The sequence below is a fragment of the Zerene cesonia genome, chromosome 4 (assembly GCF_012273895.1).
Source record: "Zerene cesonia ecotype Mississippi chromosome 4, Zerene_cesonia_1.1, whole genome shotgun sequence".
Lineage (NCBI taxonomy): Eukaryota > Metazoa > Arthropoda > Insecta > Lepidoptera > Pieridae > Zerene > Zerene cesonia.
This window is the reverse complement of record NC_052105.1, coordinates 5,686,624-5,704,191: the sequence shown is the minus strand read 5'-3', so window position 1 is coordinate 5,704,191 and position 17,568 is coordinate 5,686,624. Positions and strand designations below refer to the sequence as shown.

General features: G+C 33.6%; 3 protein-coding genes across 18 annotated transcripts in view; all 3 read right to left on the bottom strand.

Moving 5' to 3' along the window:
- The window catches only part of LOC119839736 (synaptotagmin-4), a 24,776-nt gene extending 19,130 nt beyond the window's left edge, over positions 1-5,646 (bottom strand). The window contains exon 1 of the mRNA XM_038366170.1: positions 5,467-5,646. Within this exon, the coding sequence (XP_038222098.1) occupies positions 5,467-5,515 (49 nt within the window). The 5' untranslated portion in view covers positions 5,516-5,646. The remainder of the gene's footprint in view (positions 1-5,466) is intronic.
- Positions 5,647-6,287: 641 nt separating this feature from the next.
- On the bottom strand, positions 6,288-12,145 carry LOC119839708 (tropomyosin-1). Of its 3 annotated transcripts, none has more exons than XR_005288272.1 (8): positions 12,007-12,145; positions 9,409-9,575; positions 8,877-9,136; positions 8,441-8,558; positions 8,099-8,200; positions 7,741-7,918; positions 6,966-7,369; positions 6,288-6,481 (listed from the first exon to the last, which is right to left on the bottom strand). XR_005288272.1 is itself a non-coding variant. In XM_038366132.1 (7 exons), the coding sequence occupies exons 2-7, from the start codon at positions 9,520-9,522 to the stop codon at positions 6,399-6,401; spliced, it is 855 nt and encodes a 284-aa protein (XP_038222060.1). In that variant the 5' UTR covers positions 9,523-9,575; positions 12,007-12,145; the 3' UTR covers positions 6,288-6,398. The 3 variants fall into 3 exon arrangements, 1 of the variants encoding a protein (XP_038222060.1); XR_005288273.1 differs by lacking the exon at positions 12,007-12,145 and adding an exon at positions 11,628-11,769; XM_038366132.1 differs by lacking the exon at positions 6,966-7,369.
- A 3,384-nt stretch (positions 12,146-15,529) lies between these two features.
- LOC119839552 (tropomyosin-2) overlaps positions 15,530-17,568 on the bottom strand; it is a 28,803-nt gene continuing 26,764 nt past the window's right edge. For 7 of the 14 annotated variants that reach the window (XM_038365873.1, XM_038365872.1, XM_038365871.1 and 4 more), the window contains one exon: positions 16,533-16,803. In XM_038365873.1, coding sequence (XP_038221801.1) covers positions 16,718-16,803 — 86 coding nt within the window. In that variant the 3' untranslated portion in view covers positions 16,533-16,717. Of the gene's footprint in view, positions 15,789-16,532; positions 16,804-17,568 lie in introns of those variants that run through there. The other 7 variants (XM_038365878.1, XM_038365874.1, XM_038365880.1 and 4 more) reach the window with 5 other exon arrangements.

The window sequence follows — 17,568 nt, the reverse complement described above, 5'->3', positions numbered from 1 at the left end:
TCGTTACCGGGTAGAAGTTCTTACTGGGTGGCCTTATGCATCTTCTTATAATAAGTGCGTGATATATGTACTTAACAAGCTACTAGACAAATATTGTTTACTATTAAATCGGTAGTTCGGTTTTATGTTTTAATTGTCAGTTGGTTATGTATTAATCTACTTGTTTCAACTTCAGTAGAGAACACTAAGAGAGAAGACCACACCGCAACCAGATGTTTTTTGTATAAAATTATTACAATACCACATTTTATGATTAATATTAACTAATGAATATGGAAAGCTGGTCTGTAATCTGCTGGCCCCAGAAATTAATGAAAATTGTGAAGGTGACAGCTGATGTAAACGTTTAGTAATTATATTAATTGCTCGTTCAAGCTCAAGATCAATCATCCGAGAATTAATGAAACAACAATTTACATTATTCCGGAGATGTTGATTGGCAAGGTGTGCTTAATTTTTTCTTTATATTTAAAAAGGTGGCAGTCGTCATTACATAAAAAAATTTATGCATAATTATAAATTTAAAAGTCATCTAAAAGTTATTTAAGAGTTATCTCAAGATAAGGTTTTAATTAAATATTTTATAACAATCTTACAGCCAGTTTAAAAAAGATACAGCATAAAATGGAATATTAAACATGACATCCATCTAAATATTGTTATAACAATATCTTTGCTCCCCAAAAAGCCTCTAGGCAATAACAGCTGTTAACTAATTCAGGCAACCTATCTCGAGTCCTGTCTAGCTTCAATAAAAATGTAAAAGTGAAATTTATTACGACGATAAAAATATTAAAAATGTGTATTTAAATTTTTAAATTTAAGTAGTGGCTAGCGATGTACCTAGGTACTTAGTCATAAGATTAGACGTGCTTCAGAAATGGTAGATTTTGGTAATAAGACAGATTATATAATTTAGTTAGACATAATTAGTAAGATAATTACAAGGTTCTTATAATACATGTTCTTATGATATTATCTTATACCTTTAAACGAGCAATTCTTGTATATATATATAATTGGAATCTCGGAATCGGCTCAAACGATTTTCATGAAATTTGGTATATAGGGGGTTTCGGGGGCGATAAATCGATCTAGCTAGGAATTTTTTTTAGAAAATGTCATATTCGTGTTTTATTCGTGTTTTTTTTCCTGACATCTATTGGTGAATAATTATACTATTTTGCTTCGTAGATAGCTGGACAACTGAAATAACACATAGGCACTTTTTATACCGATATGCTTACGGGATACGGACTTACGCGGTTTCAACCGCAGGTCACAGCTAGTATGATTAAAATAATCAATGGAAAATCTCGCTTAGACCAAGATTTCTTTTTGAAAGTTAAGATTATGAAAACAAACAACAAAAAATGCAAATTGCTTCGATAATTTTTCTTCAATTAAAAACTAATTAGTATTGACTATATAGTATGTTAAATCTAATCAAGACAAATGCTTATTAGGTACTCATGTCAGTTACGATTCGAAACGTAAATTATCAAAAACAATCATGTACCTACCAAGAAAATCCAAATAATATTCTATTTTATGTTCCTCACAGACATCTTACAGTAGTCTACAAATAATTGGATAGCATTCAACAACCAACAAAATTGATACTTGAAGCTAACGATATAAATTTGAGGCTTTTTATTCAGCTCAAAATATGAAAAATTCCAGATGGAAATTCTAGAAACTCTTTATCCGTCCCTTCAAGCCTATTATCTCGAATAATCATAATTTATACAGTCGAGTTTATTTTAATCGGACGTTTGTCAAATTTATGTAATACCTACTGGACCTTAAATTATATTGGATTTTTATTTCTTTTGTTTAATTCAACGTCGGCAATGGAACTGATGAGTCGCCTGATGGCTTTTACAGACCAGACCAGTCTTATCCGACCTTACACATCTACAAAGGGACTGCCGAGTTTAAATTGGTAAGAGATTAAGGATTGACGATAGGAATAAAGTACTGGGAAGTGTAAGAAGGGATATAGGCCTCCGGCTTCCCCACTCATCGAACGAAACCAGTAGCATACTACGGTCACGCCAGTCTTCCGTGGGGGTACGGTACTTCCCCTGTACGAGCTGGCCCAATACGTGACGTAACTTGCTCGACCACCTCATATATAAGAGTCATTTATATAAATTGCTTTATGGGCCACAACTTGTTGAGGTTTTCATACATTATTTGTGGCACCAAAAATTTAACTAAAGATGTTGAATTGTCATCGTTGACTACTTCAAGTGTTCTGTGTTTTTTATTGCTATTTCTCTAAATGTTAATCGTTATATATGTTGAAAGCTATTATTATTGTAATGGTTTAATTAGCCGTTGCAAGTATTTATTTGAATATAGACTTTGTCAATGCATTGGTATAGATTAAAATCCTACAAGTTCCCATAATAAAGACCGACAGGTCAACGATCAGGCTTAATATCTACGTAATACTATTAGTGATGTTTTTCCATGACAGTGATTTTATGTCCTTCTATAAAACATGACCGAAGCCAGTTAAGGCAACGAACTAATAAGTTACAGGCTAGGTTGTCAAGCATTTGTGATGTAGTGTGAGTTATAAAAAAACTTATTTTTTGTAGGACTTATTTTTTATGTTTTATTTAAATGATTTTGATGTTTTTGGTAAGAATTAATTTATCACGATCAATTCTGTTAAGGCCCAGTAGCATAATATTAAAATATCATTCTTAATCTACGATCCTCATCTCTTACATCTGTAAAAGAGTTAAATAATCGCAACATCGTGCTTTCATGCTGCCTCAATATGTTTATAGCAAGATAAAGGGGATGCGTGAAAATGCTTTTAGCATAAAAATACAGTCTGAGCATAAAATTAAAATAGCTGGAGGGCTTCCGAGCGCGAGGGCTCCTCGCTAAAGAGTTCTTCATTCCACTCCGAGTTTGTAGGCAAATGTTTCAGACTAAACTATGTTAAGTTTCCTTTTAAATTATAAATCTACTAGTTTTCCGCCTGCGGCTTTGCCCGCGTAGTCGAAGGGAAAGATAGAAAGGCGGGGCTTTCGCGGTCTACTTTCTTTTCTCGTAGGATTACCGGGATCAAAACAATCAATGTCCTTTCTTGTATCCTTTATTGGGTTTCAAAATTATCTCTATACCAAACTTTATTAAATTCGATTAGGCCGTTCTTGAGTTATAAATTGTGTATAAGAAAAAAGATATAAAAGACAGAAATTTTACCAGGTAGGTCATAGGGATTATATATGATGTCCATAGTATGATTATAAGTCTAATTTTGATTATACCAACTACATTACAGATCATTACTCAATGGTTTTCTGTTTTCTATTTCAATTATATGTATCCTTTATACGCGTTATCAATTTATATGTTTGCAAACCATTATCGTGAAACGCCCAAGCGTCATTCTATCCCACTTCTTCAGTAATTCCATTTTTGTCGCCATTCCATCCCATTCGGACTACTATGATTGGGAAAACTAATGTCGCCTAACAAAAGGTTCTATATGTACTTCGAGTTTCACATTTATCAACAAAAGCAGATGAATTTCCAAGTTACTTTAGTTATAAAGATTTTATCATAAAAAGGTGATGACACAAAAATATATAATTAACAGTAGCCGTAAAAGAAACGAATAGTCCAATGCAGAACATAATATATAAGTCAGTGCTAGTTTGACAATTGATCTGTTTCCATACAAATTTAAATTAATAATAATATTAGTTAATATTATTATAATAAATAAATATTAGTTATAATAATATTTATTCTTATCAAACAACAATCGTTATTTAAGTAGGACCGGGCAAGGTGGAGAGTTCTCGTCTCGGAGGCCAAGACCCACTTCAGGGTTTCAGCTCCAGGAGTAAGTAAGTATTTAATTATAGACAAGTTCCTAAAACTATAATAATAAGTGGCCCTTTTACTACATTTGCAGTTAATATTTTCTGGATAATTTGACTACATGAAAAGCCATCATTATTATAAATAAAAATAATACATTCGCTTTCTTACTAAAAGAGAATGTATTATCTTAAAGATTGCAATAATGACTGTATTTAATGTAGCTAGCGATAAATGAATGAATGTAAAGTAAAGTTTGTTTCGATAACCTATCAATAATGTGGCTATTTAGCTTATCCGATTGCTATCAGTATTAGTGATAGTTATATAATGTATAAAGGTTTTGAGCGATAACTTTGAGTATCTAATTATTTGAAATTATAATCCTTTTTAGAAGAATCGAGAACATTTTTTTGAATTTATTAAAGAAAATGAAGAAAAACGATTTTGTAAAAGTATTTCAATCCGTATACTATATTACCAGCCTCGTATTGAATATTAAAAGGGTTTGTTTTGTTTGTGTTTTTTTTTGTCCTTACAAGTACCTAACACATGTCAAACAGCCTTACTTAAGTTGAAATTACTTGTTTTATCAACATAAAAACATTCTCGTCGTTACAAAATATGAGATAAAAGCTTATGAAAGCACTAACAAGTTTTATTGACGTCTAGACAGTAACACAATGGTTGTCGGTTGTTAATGTGTCACTTAGCCATGCATTCAGCTTTACGTATAATATGACGCAATAGCTGTACTTAGCTATGACAAGCTGGTGAAAGACAATTTTCCATTACCATTATTGGAATTAGCTGCTTTCTGCAACTTTAAGATTGATCGTTATTAAACTGAGAGTAGTAATGTAAAGGAATCATGATGAGAATTGATAATATTATTAATAACCTACCTACTGTTTACCTACTAAGACAAATTTTATTACATTTAAAATTTATTTAACTGGACTACAAATATAACATATGCAGGTATAAAAACTAAGTGATTACCAACGTAAGCTTTAATTTGTATAATGTAATAATTTTTCTATCTTTCGTCTATTATTAGCTTTTATTTAGTCGTGTCTTTTCTATAATAAAGATTTGAGAGCATTTTGTTTGATGATTTTGTTGTTAATAGGATACTGATATTACACTTATATTCTTTAGTAATTAATGAAAACATAATGTTATTAACTAATTATGGCTTAATGGTTTTTTTTTAATTTTCTTCCCGTGTATGACGTCGCTACTTATTGTGAGCTTTACCTTAGATATTATCTTAAATCTTAAAGAGAAACAATCAAAATATTCATCTCAATATTAATCATTTGCTTTTGATATAATCTACGCAGTTATTACCGATAGGTAGACAAAGGCTAATTGTATAAATTAGTAATGCCTAAATGTATATCCAATACTAAAGCCGTCGTAACTTACTACGTAGTAGAAAGCGATTTCAATAAATCATCATCAATCAATCATCTCAGCATCTATATATCATCCGTATCGAATTGCGCGACATTTTCCCCAATAATCACAAAGTACCCTCGCCTTAAATGCTTTTAAAATTAATCAAGTTAGCAATTGATTGTTAAGGCCATTGGAATCTTTTGTACTTACAGGATTCTACCGGTGTTATATCCGGACCTTCTGCAGCTAGCATCTTCATGGTGATAGCCCCTGGTAGGACACTGCTTGATACCGACACCTTGAATAATTTAAAGAACGGACAATCGAAAAAAGGAGCCGTCAGGACACACAAACGTAAGTACGACCCAACAGGCTGTTGTCTGTACTGCACTATTGATCATAACGAGTGGAAGGTAGGCGCAAGCGTAGAACGCAGGTTGCCACGCATGCGCCATCTTGGCCAAAGCATATACCACCGGAAGAACGTCATTTGACATGTGACAGGGCAGTTTCCGGTCCCCATTCAAGTTCTAATGACGTATTTAGGGGCTTATTTAGGTGTCTGGCAGGAATTCAATTGGCGTTTTATGATTTGTTGATTAATTGAGTTTTATCTGCTAGGCCCAACCCGACTGTATGTGATAAATGTTCAATTAATTAATTCTGACCTTACTCGTTAATACTTCAGTTTTATAAGAAAATTGGCTTTATTTGTTTTATTGAAGGTAAAAATATTTCTTATTAATTAGGAGTACGAGGCGTACCTCTCCTCTTTAGGTCAGAGTAGTTACAGAGAGTTTACCAGTACATGTTCATAAAGTAGAAAAAGGATAGTAGGATAAGGGGTAAAAAAAAACCTTATAATAAGATTTATTCATTAATATTCTACCTAGACTTTATTCTAAACTCTAAATGTTCAGACCAATATTTCAGATATGTGTTTCAGGTGATCTTTGAAAACAATGTGCCCAAAACAGTTTGTAGAATATTGCAGTCTTCACGTGAAATACAAAACAAATAAAACGCACAACAAGATGTTATAAATAATTTTATTGAAAATCGTAAATAAATTTACATAAATATTAATAAATTACATCACGAGTAGAAGAGTTCGTATAGCAGCGCGGCTGCATCGGGTGTGTTTAGTATCCGGCCAATTCGGCGAAGGTGGAGTCCATTTCGTCCGCGAGGCTCTTGTATCTGTCCTTGTTGATTCCCAGCTCGTCTGCGAGATGAAAGCGAGTTAGTCGTTTTCCTTTTTTTTACTCTACATGTCTACGGTGTAGCGCCTCTACGTGCTACGGTGTCTACGCCCGCTACGAACGATCGCGCGTCGATGATAGCGTATGTATTTGAAAACAATATTTTTATTTGTGAGATACATTATTATTTTAATAAACACTCCTAGTAACTATATTATTTATTTTTCATTACTATTTGTGTTTTATAAATCCCAAAGTTTTATGAACCCCAGCTAAAATAACTAGAAATAATACATAAATTGTGTAGAACACTTTTTGTATTTAAAAGTGGAAAGAAATTGTTTCCGATCTTAAAAAAAAAGTACATAAAGCTGTTGCTGTTAAATATAAGAAATATTAATGTTGTTAAATATTAAGTTATTTTTTTAAAGTTTCTCTTAATTTTATGAATGTGTAGATTTAAATAACTTTTTAAACATTTATTTTAAGAGTTTAAAGTACATGTACCTTAGAAGCATTGGTCCACGGCGGTAGCAGCAAAGCGTAAGACATATTAATCACAACACAGAAAGCAAGGTTTATTGTATGAAGGCGATTTCTAAAGGATTGTCCGCGATTCGTTATTTGTCTAGGTTAAGGACAATCCTCTAAATATCGATGGGGTTAGGATTAAAGAGAAGTTATTAGCAATCTAGAACATATTATGACGACTTCCCAATAAACACGTAAAACTGATCTAGGGCGGTAAAATTTAAAGGCTAAATTTCGAGTTTCTAATATGGAGACAGCTAAAGGACGGTACTGTCTTAAACTAAGTGCTAAGGGAAGTTAGTATCCTGTCAACTCGGCGAATGTGCCATCGAGGTCGTCACATATCGCCTTGTATTTCTCCTTATCGTTGAACAACGAGTCTGGAAAATTTTGTTATTAGACAGCTTGTGAAGAAATTAGTTCAAAAGTGGCTGTAAAAAGAAGTAAGCTTTTAAGATATTTTTAATTTACCTGCTTTATTGGTTGGGTTTTGAAGCAGCTGATTTTACTTGAAAAATAGCTGTATGTAATGCTGATTCAAAACCCGACGCATTGTTTCAGCAAGAAAGAAAGTACTTAAGTGTGTTATTAAAATTCTCAATCACGTTAGGTTCATTTATTTAAGAAATTTTTTTAAGAAGTTTATAAGTGGTTTATATTGAAGGATTACTTTCGTGAATACAGATAATAATTCTCCTCTTAAATGATTTATGATTTGTGAGTATTATTATGGTTTCAGGTTGGTTCATACCTTCGAGCCTGTCGACTTCCTTCTGTAGTTTCTTGACGGTCTTTTCTGCGTATTCGGCGCGAGCCTCAGCTTCCTTCAGTTTGGAGGTGAGGGTCTTCAATTGCTTTTTGAATTCTTCTACACGCTGGTTGGCCTTCTCTTCTGAGACCTCCAGTGATTTAAGGGAGTTACCTACGACCTGCGGGGACACAGCCATTTATTGGTTTGCGTTATATTATTGCATTTGTAAAAAAAACAAAGTTTTTTTTAACGTTGGTGACAAAATTTGGATGAAAAATGTAATTGATTTGAAAGATAAGTAAGACAATATTTGTAAAATATAATGATTATTAACATAATCAATGTTAACAATTATTACCTTCAATTCCTCCTCAAGTTCCGAAATCTTGGCATCACCAGATTTGACACGGTCTTCAGCTACTTCAAGCTCGTCTTCAACGAAGGCCAGCTTGCGGGATACCTGAACCATAATTTACATCTTATTTAATATTTATTATAAAATATTTCTACCTGCCAGTGAAAGACAGGCTGATCCAAAAATATTGGAGCTGTACGCAGTTTAGAGATATATTTACATAGAAACAAATTCATTAAGTAGATCAAATTACAACAAATAGATTAAATTTTACCAGATTTTTTGAGATTTTGAAATTTATTTGAGAACTATTTGAAAAAAGGAAATGTGTGTGTTATAAATTACCTCGTCGGATTTGCCGTCAGCGTCCTCAGCGAGGAGACGGGCCTCCTTCAGCTGGTTGGTGAGTTGGTCCATACGCTCCTCATCCTGCTGTGCTCTGTTCTCCAACACTTTGCACATACTGTGAACAAAAAAAAAACATTATCTAGCTGAAATTTTTTAAATATTGTGGAGGATGGTATGTTTGAGAGTCTTTTACGCGAAATCCATTAAGCGAATTTTGGTGATTCGGGAAAGTGATGTAGTTTATGTAGACACCAAAGTAACACTTGAACTATATAAATACTTTTGACTCATAGAGCGTTTGCGAGTGTGTAACTTAAACTTATAATAAAATAATAGAAACATAACACCGTACATTTTAACAAAATACTATCCTTAAACACATTAAAGCTTTCCTGCTTTCATTTTTTTTGTTGATTTCAGTAAAAATACTAACCGGTTGTTTTCGTCAGCGGACTGTTGTGCTTCTAGAAGTTTCTGCTGGGCGGTGCCAGACCTCTCTTCTGACTTCTCCAGGTCCTCTTCAATCTGCTGCACCTTTCTGTTGAGGGCCGCCACCTCCGCCTCAGTAGCGGTGAGCTGCTTCTCCTTCTCTTCCAGGTCCTTGTTGGCCTGCTCCAACTTGTTCTTGTTGAGAGCCAAGTCCTCTTCCACCTGGAGGAGCTTCTTCTGGAGTTCACGGACTTCCTCATTGACCTGGAATGGGGCGTGTTTTAATTACAGACATTTACACATATGGATATTTTATTCCATTCAACTTAATAACTCTGTCTATAAAAATTACAGCGTCATATCGACTGTTTAAAGACTGTAATTTCTTCAATATTAATATATAATACTTAATTTCAAGGCTATATGTTTCTTAAATAGTTAAATAACTTTTACTTCGAAACATCATCATCATTTCGTTTTCAGCATTGTAGAATGCGATCTGGAAAATATACTACTCTCGAGTCTACAACACAAACCTTCTCGGCACGGAGGTTGGCGTCCCTGGCCTGCTGCTCGCAGGTGTCTGCCTTGTCCATGGCATTGTCCTTCTCCAGCTTCATCGCCTGCATCTTCTTCTTGATCGCGTCCATGGTGGCTGCTTTGTTTTTTTACTTTCCGGTTAGAAAAAATACGCCAGTTGTACCTAAAAGTGTATTTGGATCGTTAGATTTTATTTAATTGAACTTAGAGTAAAAAACATAAAGTACGCAAGTAACGTAACGTAAACAAAAAACGTCCTTTATCGAAATGGGTTCACATGTCGCTCAACCTAGCATTGAAAATTTGGTGAATTGTTTATACGTTACTTATAACATTAATTTAGATGACTATGTTATTCTAATATTAAAAATGTACAGTAATTTTTCTTTTGAAGATTAAAGTGTAAATAGAGCGAACCCATTAGTTGCTTTCATCTTACGCCTTGAAGATAAACTATAAGTAAATTTATTTAGGGCCGCGAATCCGTTATCTCGATTCCATTACAATATTCATCCACCCGATATTACATTTTCAAGTATTAGCATATCCATAGGAAAAGCTTACGAAGCAGGTATTAGTAATAGAATCTGAGTTTCTACATTGCTGGCAAGAATAGATCGACTTTTATATCTGTTTGTTCACACTTGGCGGAGTTCCAACCAGCCATATGCAGAACTGCAGATTTAATAGTCTAGTTCAGTTTATCTTATGAAAGTGAAATTATTTCTAACACTGTAAAAAAATGTCTTATAAAAATAGTACTTAGGCTATTGTTTTATTTTGATTTAAAACCTTCAATGTGTTGCTACCACCCCTCTCCTGAACAACCTACATTATAGTAAGTGCCTACAAGGTTTGCATTTATTGAAAGAGTACAATAAATATAAAAATTCTTGACTTGCGCATTAACTCGACCTTCTGCGTCTGCGATGAGATAATCCCGTATTTATATAGCTATAGCATACGGAGAATTGGCGTTATGAGGCTTCGTTTAATTTCTAAAATATTTACAAATTCCCCTTATATTCTACCTTTTATTCTATATTGAATAGTAGGACAATTTCATGAATACAACTTTTTCAAAGTTATTTAGTTTCCAATTTACTTTAAACTCATTTATATTTTCTACCATTTATTGTATAAAGTTAACTTATGAATGTAATTACGTTTATGTCTTTTTAGTTAAAAAAATCTCTTTTAAGCACTTAAGTATTTCGACTTTTAATTCTTATACTACAAACAAAACTATATTGATTAAAAAATATAATCACAAATTAACTCTTTGTCATATAACAATTTTATTTAAGTATTTTCTGTAATTAAAGTCGTTATAGATTAAAAAAAAAATAAATATAACCGTTACGTCGCAAACATAAAGCAGTTAAAACGTCCAGAAACGTTCGAGTTGCGAAAATAACGCATGTGTGACGTGGCTTTATTTTTGGCGGGCTGTCAAATATTACAGTTTGGTAACTGTCTGAAATAAATCGCTGTTTAAATCTAAACAGCTGCTTCATAACAGTGTTCTTTGAACGTTTAACTTTTCAGTGGAAGATTACAATCTTGGGTTTCACGCTTATATATTTTGCTAAGATGTTTGAAAATTAGTCGTAGGTATTTTTCCTTATGATGTTTTTGACGGTTTTTTTCTATTTTTTTTTATTTCAGTCATAATACTAAAGCAGTAAAAATATTTTACATTACGTACCAAAATGCTTAAACATATTTCAAGCTAAAGGTTACAAGTTGGACAATTCTTCATCACGCTGTAAAATTATCTTTCATAGAAATTTATAGCTAATCAAAACTGAATAGAACACGTGTACTTTTTTACAATTAATTCGTTATCAACATTACTTTACCATTAAAACATAAGGTTAAATATGTCAAGGACAAATAAAAAGTTAAAAAATATAAGTAAGCCAACGAAACTAATGTTTTTGATAATATTTCTAGTTTATTGTTTTTATTTTTAGTGTAATTACAATATTTAATATGATGATTAAAAGACCAAGTTTTGTATTTGTTCTCAATGTAACTTCTTTATAATCTCTTTTCAGTAAGTAGGTGTAGTGTATTTTAGATAAGGTAGTTTTTATATTGCCTTATTAAAGTTATTCAGAAAAGGTTTAAAGCGTTGTTTCAAAAAAAGAAACGATCACTTTATGTTATATCACGTATTTGTCATTTATTTGATATTGAAAACTTTACTTACAAGTTGTATTTTTTGTATTCCGGTTCAATTAAATATTTTGAATTTTTACCCGATTAACTATCCCTTATATCAACTGTCACCGGCCACGTCCTAAATAATTATAAAAAATGGGGCACACGTTAAAAATACAATCCACGGCGAGTTTTCCCATATCGCTAAATAAATACATTGGACAGCCGCAAATAGGTCGACCGTCGCGCACTATTTTCAGCAAAGACGCCCGCGCAGTGTAATCCGAGACTTTTACACTAATATATCACATTTCAACACAAAGCTTGGATACGCCACTGCACTGCACTATCCCTTGAAGACTCCAAATAATAGACCCTTGGGTCCGTCGGGTTCGTGAGGTCCGTGGGTATCCAGCTGGCTCACTCACCTACGGGCGGTTCACACGGCGGAGCGGCGCGCACTAACCCGCCCTGAAGCCGCGCCACCCGCCCAGCTATTTTCGGTGCCAAAAATTCAGGATTCCGATCCGCGAGACGGTTATCATGTATGTGTATGGCAGCTATGGGCTACGGATATCGGATTTATTGCAGTGCAAGCTGACGTTAACGGAAATCTGCTTTTGCACATTGTTTCTTGAATGTTACAATTTTGGAAGTGGAACCGAAAGAAAACTAATGGTTCATAAGTATCGGATAATACCAGCCGCAAGTTGTAACTTAAACAACTCATTCGTTCATGTAGCGGTCAATGTTAACTAAGAATAAATTCAATTAGCTGCACATCGGATTGAATTGTAACTAATAAGCATATTTTGCCAGTAAGTAGTTATATATTTTTATATATATTGTCGAGGGATACATAAAACCTTGTAAACAATAACGCAACTGATCATACCCTTAAAATATATTAAGTAACTTGCACTTTTATATGAATGAAGGGTTATTTTGACTTTCTTGTAGTTACACACTCAATGAAATAGCAGCAGTATAATGCGACTGCTTGACGCCGGATACGATATCCTATTACCAATTTACCAATGAACGCATGCTGGGGCTGTTGTATATTTAAGATTTCCCACCCAGTGTAAAACTTATTTTAACCATATAGAATTGGCTCTGTGAAAACTTAGAAACACGATAAAAAAAATAAAATGGTGAATATGAAAATGTTCATATAACTTTTTTATTCATGTTAACTTGCACACGCGTTAATAATGATTCCTTATATTTTTTTTAGTTAAGTAGCTACCACCGATTTGGGATATCGCTTCTACAGTCTTGATTCAATAAATGAAAAAATAAAATATATCGTTTCTTGTAACTTTAATATTTTTAAATAAGAAATACTAAAAATTAAAATATAAAAGCGCTTATCTCAGCTCTCTAACACGACGTATTCAGATACGATTACTATTTTTTTATTTATAATATTAAAATTTTCATGACATAAGGCCATTTCGTTAATTTAGTAGGCATGTCGTTTGCTTGACATGCAAACGCAGAGCAAAAAATAATTTATAAGGTGTTTATTAAGTTTGACATCCGTGTTCAACGATATTATCACAATTTATTTCTGTACGCGGCTTTCATATCGATATGGGAATATTTGAAAGAATCTCAGATACCATTGCGTAGAGTACAGCTATATTTAGCAGCCATTGAGATCATCGTCCGTCTTTCATCTAGTTAGCACTAAATAGAGAATAGAAAACAAACATTAAATACTCCTACACAACATTTATACGGATACATCAGATTACAGGATCATAAAATGAGCTATGTTTATACGAAATCGCAATTTTTAATTGTGGATTAAATGCTATCCAGTGTCTTGGTAGCGATGAGTAAAATAGTAAATATGTATGGAAGTTTTCGTAGAGACCACAACCTGTTCACCAAAGTACGCGTGTAGTAAATTTATATTAGGTACAAACAAAAATCTCTCTTAAATACAAACTACTACCATAAGTACAGTTGTACAAACAGTAATATATATATATAATTATATAAACTGTGGTATGTAAGTAGCTGACTTTTTATTTTCTTAACGATAGTGGATTTACTATGATCGGTGAATTTGCAAGCTGGAGGAATTGGTTAAAAAATTCTTTTTCACACTTTCAATAACACCATTGGCCAGTAACGGATCTATATTCAGATTAGCCATTGTACTTGTGTAAATTATTATCAGCCCGGAAGAAATGATTGACCAATTTTCACCGGTCTCTTTTTTTTTAAAGTCGGTTCGGAGATAATTGCCAGCCTGGTCCGCCAGGCGCAATTTTCCCACTCGAGGAGGTTCACAATTACTGTCGATACACCATATTTTTTTTGGTTACCTCTGGGTAACTTTCGACTAGGTGAATCGATTTTGATGATTTATATGAATCCTACGGCTTTCCATATAGCCTTATTTAAATTTGATCTAGTTCTGACAATTTGAATCCTCCCCTAATTATATAATTTTAGCTATGCCATTTCTTGTGAATAAAATATTTATTCGGATTAAAAATTACGTATGTGAAATACAATAGCGTGAAACGATGTATCGTATCGTATTCTATTTTCACTCTTCTCAGTCAATTCCTTTATTCTCGTGGACAATCCTTTCCCTATCCCTTTACCCCTTACTAACGAACTATCAGGCGAACAACCAGCTCGGTGTCCGCTAACACAAAAAAAATGCAAATATTCACAAGGTGGGATGAGAAAATAAAATGCAAATATTGTGAAAAACGTATATATTCATAGTTAATCAAATTATTCGAAGCTTTACATTCGTCGATATTAAAAGCTACTTATTTCAAAACTAAGCAATATGAGTATTGTATAAAACACGTAAACATGGAAAAGTCATAATTATAGAGGGGCCATTACCGGTCCTCTCATGTCCTCTTACAATGACCCCTTATTCGTGCCATAAAATTAATATATACTCTAATGGAAAATGACATCTTGAAGAAATGTTAAGAACATACAAGATACCTACTAAAATATTTTACAAGAACGCGCTTTGAATTTAATAATCTTAAGATTTTTGTCCTCAACTTTGTTCAACAATTTGTCAAACAACAACAAAAAAAAACAACATGCTCATACAAATAGTTTATATTGCTAACAGTATAGACCGCCTCTGATCACGTCGAGAATAAAAATAGCGCTTTTTCTAGAAAGGGAAAATTCATAGCAAACCAAGTGCTCAATGAGTACGCTCAGAAGTATTGAGTTCATAATAAACAGTTTATAGTTGTATTACAAAAACGGCAGTGCTACAGATTTTTAACGAAGACAATTTTAGGAGTTGATGTGGAGTAGCTGCACATATGAGCAATGTTATATATAGGTACAAAAACTGCAACCGATTTTATAATAATTATAAAGCACTACAGGTCATTGGGCATATTTCTTCCAGATTTCATGATAGGCTGCGTACCGAAACCAAATGTGTTTATATGGAACATGGTCTTACTTTTCATTGAATATGGCTAAATATGTATTTTCTAAGTAATGGGAGAAAATATATATTTAAGTACTATTTAATAAAAAATAATTTATTTTCGACGTCTTGTTTTTGTTTTGGGCCATGCACCAAGTAATAATTGATCGCGCGAAATGAAAGCTGAAGAAGGGCAATATGAAGAATTAATTTAAGAAGAAACCATTTTGACTTTATTGCCATGGACATTTCTTAGTAAGTTTTTCAACGCTGTTAAATATCGTTTTATTAAAACTTTACCAGTCTACAAAAATGCGACCATTAAAATTCTGTATCTAGTTAACAGCACAATAAAACCTAATTCGTTTTTGTACGCCGTGGGTCAAATGCCTCAATAGAATGCCCAATGACCCTTACACGAAACATACAAAATTATTCAAATGTCATCAATTTCATTAATTTCAAATCACAGTGATGCAAGGACGTTATATGTAAAATACACAACATCCATGCAGTGATCAATTACAAATCACACACGCATACCAATTTCATTGCTTTCCAAATCATTTTAAAAAGGAAACTAAGATCACAGTGTCACATGTCATTTTATCCGCCATGTGCATAAAGCTTTAAATTTTCCCGCTCATTTTGCATCACATTGATAATGGCGGTATATATGGACGCGTTCAGTTTAATATCCAGAGAGATCTGCGAAAGTTTGATCCACTTCTTCTGCGATCGCCTTGTATTTACTTCTTTCTTCAATTACTTCATCTGTTTAGTGGTGTTAGTACTGTTTATTAGTATGGTTAGTATAACTATATTATATTAGTATTAGTATTGTAACAAATTTTTACTAAATAAGAAATCGAATACATTGCACTATAAATATTAATGAGTTATATTTCTACAATCCAGTTAAAATATGTCAACTAATAAATTAATTTATGATTTTAAAACATATGATCTCTTAAATTCAAACAAATCGTGACAATCGAATCCTATAGAAAATAAACTTTTAAACGGATTTTAAACGATTTATTCATTATATTATTAACCCGACGTTTCGAACACTTTACAGCGAGCGTGGTCACGGTCATGTCTCTCCGTGACCACGCGTTTAATATAATGAATAAATCGCGTTTAAAATCCGTTTAAGTCTATATTTTCTATATTTACAATACTCGCGTAAAATCAAACACAAGAAAATACTAAATCGTGACGTAGTTATTTTGTACCCATCTCTTCTCAGACTAATCAGCAACTTAAATTATTGATACTTCAATGTAATGCATACAATTATATTGAATATAATTAAATTGTTTTTTCTACAAAATAGCAAATGAAAATAATAAGCTTAGAGCGGGTAACTACACAGGCAATTAAATATGATAGCTATTGCATTGCAAATACTGGATAAATATGTGCATAAATAACACATAGTGCAAAATGATCACTATAAAGGGTTATCTCAATTTACATACTTTGATATAATCTGTAGAAATAAAACGGCATAGGTAAATAATAAATTATTTATTTATCATTGTTGAAAAATAAATACCACCATAAATCTATGGATAACGTTAATACTTTGTCAATATAAAATATAAAGTTAATCTATACATAGTTGACGCGGGCGGTGTTTTGCCCAAATGCGGTACCATCCGAAAACTGGTCCGTCAGTGCACAAAGTGCACGCCAGTTTATTCCTTAAGGATGAGCTCCACGAAGGCCGTGTCCAGGTCGTCACCAATGTCCTTGTATTTCTCTTTCTCGGCGACGAGTTCGTCTAAATATATTAAGAATGTGTTAATAAAAGTACAATTGAACATTAGAAAATAACATTCTCTACACTACAATAGCAAATAGTGCCGATTGTCTCAATTTACTTTATACAATTTTAAAAACATCTGCAAGTCAAGTTTCGAATTAGTCGAGCGAAATTTACAAAAGCATGTAGAAATATTAAAATAATGCTTACATGTCGCCGTCCGTTATGGAAGCCATGCGTGTTTCGCATAATTATACTGACGTAACATCCATGCGTATGCGAATTCGCAAATTCTGAATTCAAAGGATTGAATCTAGAGAGTGTGAGTGAAAATATTTTACTGGTATTAAATGCACATGAAAAGCGATAAGTCGTTAACGTTCGGTCGTCAGTGGTAGCAAGGGCAGCGGTCGCAGGCGCGCCACGCGGCGGGCAGGCAGAGCTCCACGAGCGCGGCGTCCAGCTCGTCGCCCATCGCCGACAACAGCTGCTTGCTCGCGACCGAGTCGTCTGCGAAGACCGGCCGCGGTCAGACGCCTCACTCGCTCGTATGCCACACCACACGCATGCTCAGTAAGTTAAGTACTATTCCATCAGCTATTTCGTTTATTTCATTTAAATATCGTAAAATACATTTTCTTAACAAAATTATGGCGTCTATTCGGCGGGCTGTTCAGCCGCAGCGGGCTCTTCGGCCGGGGCGGGGGCGGGCGCCGGGGGCGGGGTGGGCTCCTTGGGCGGCGGGGGCGGGGTGGGCTCCCTGGGCGGCGGCTGCGGCGCGGC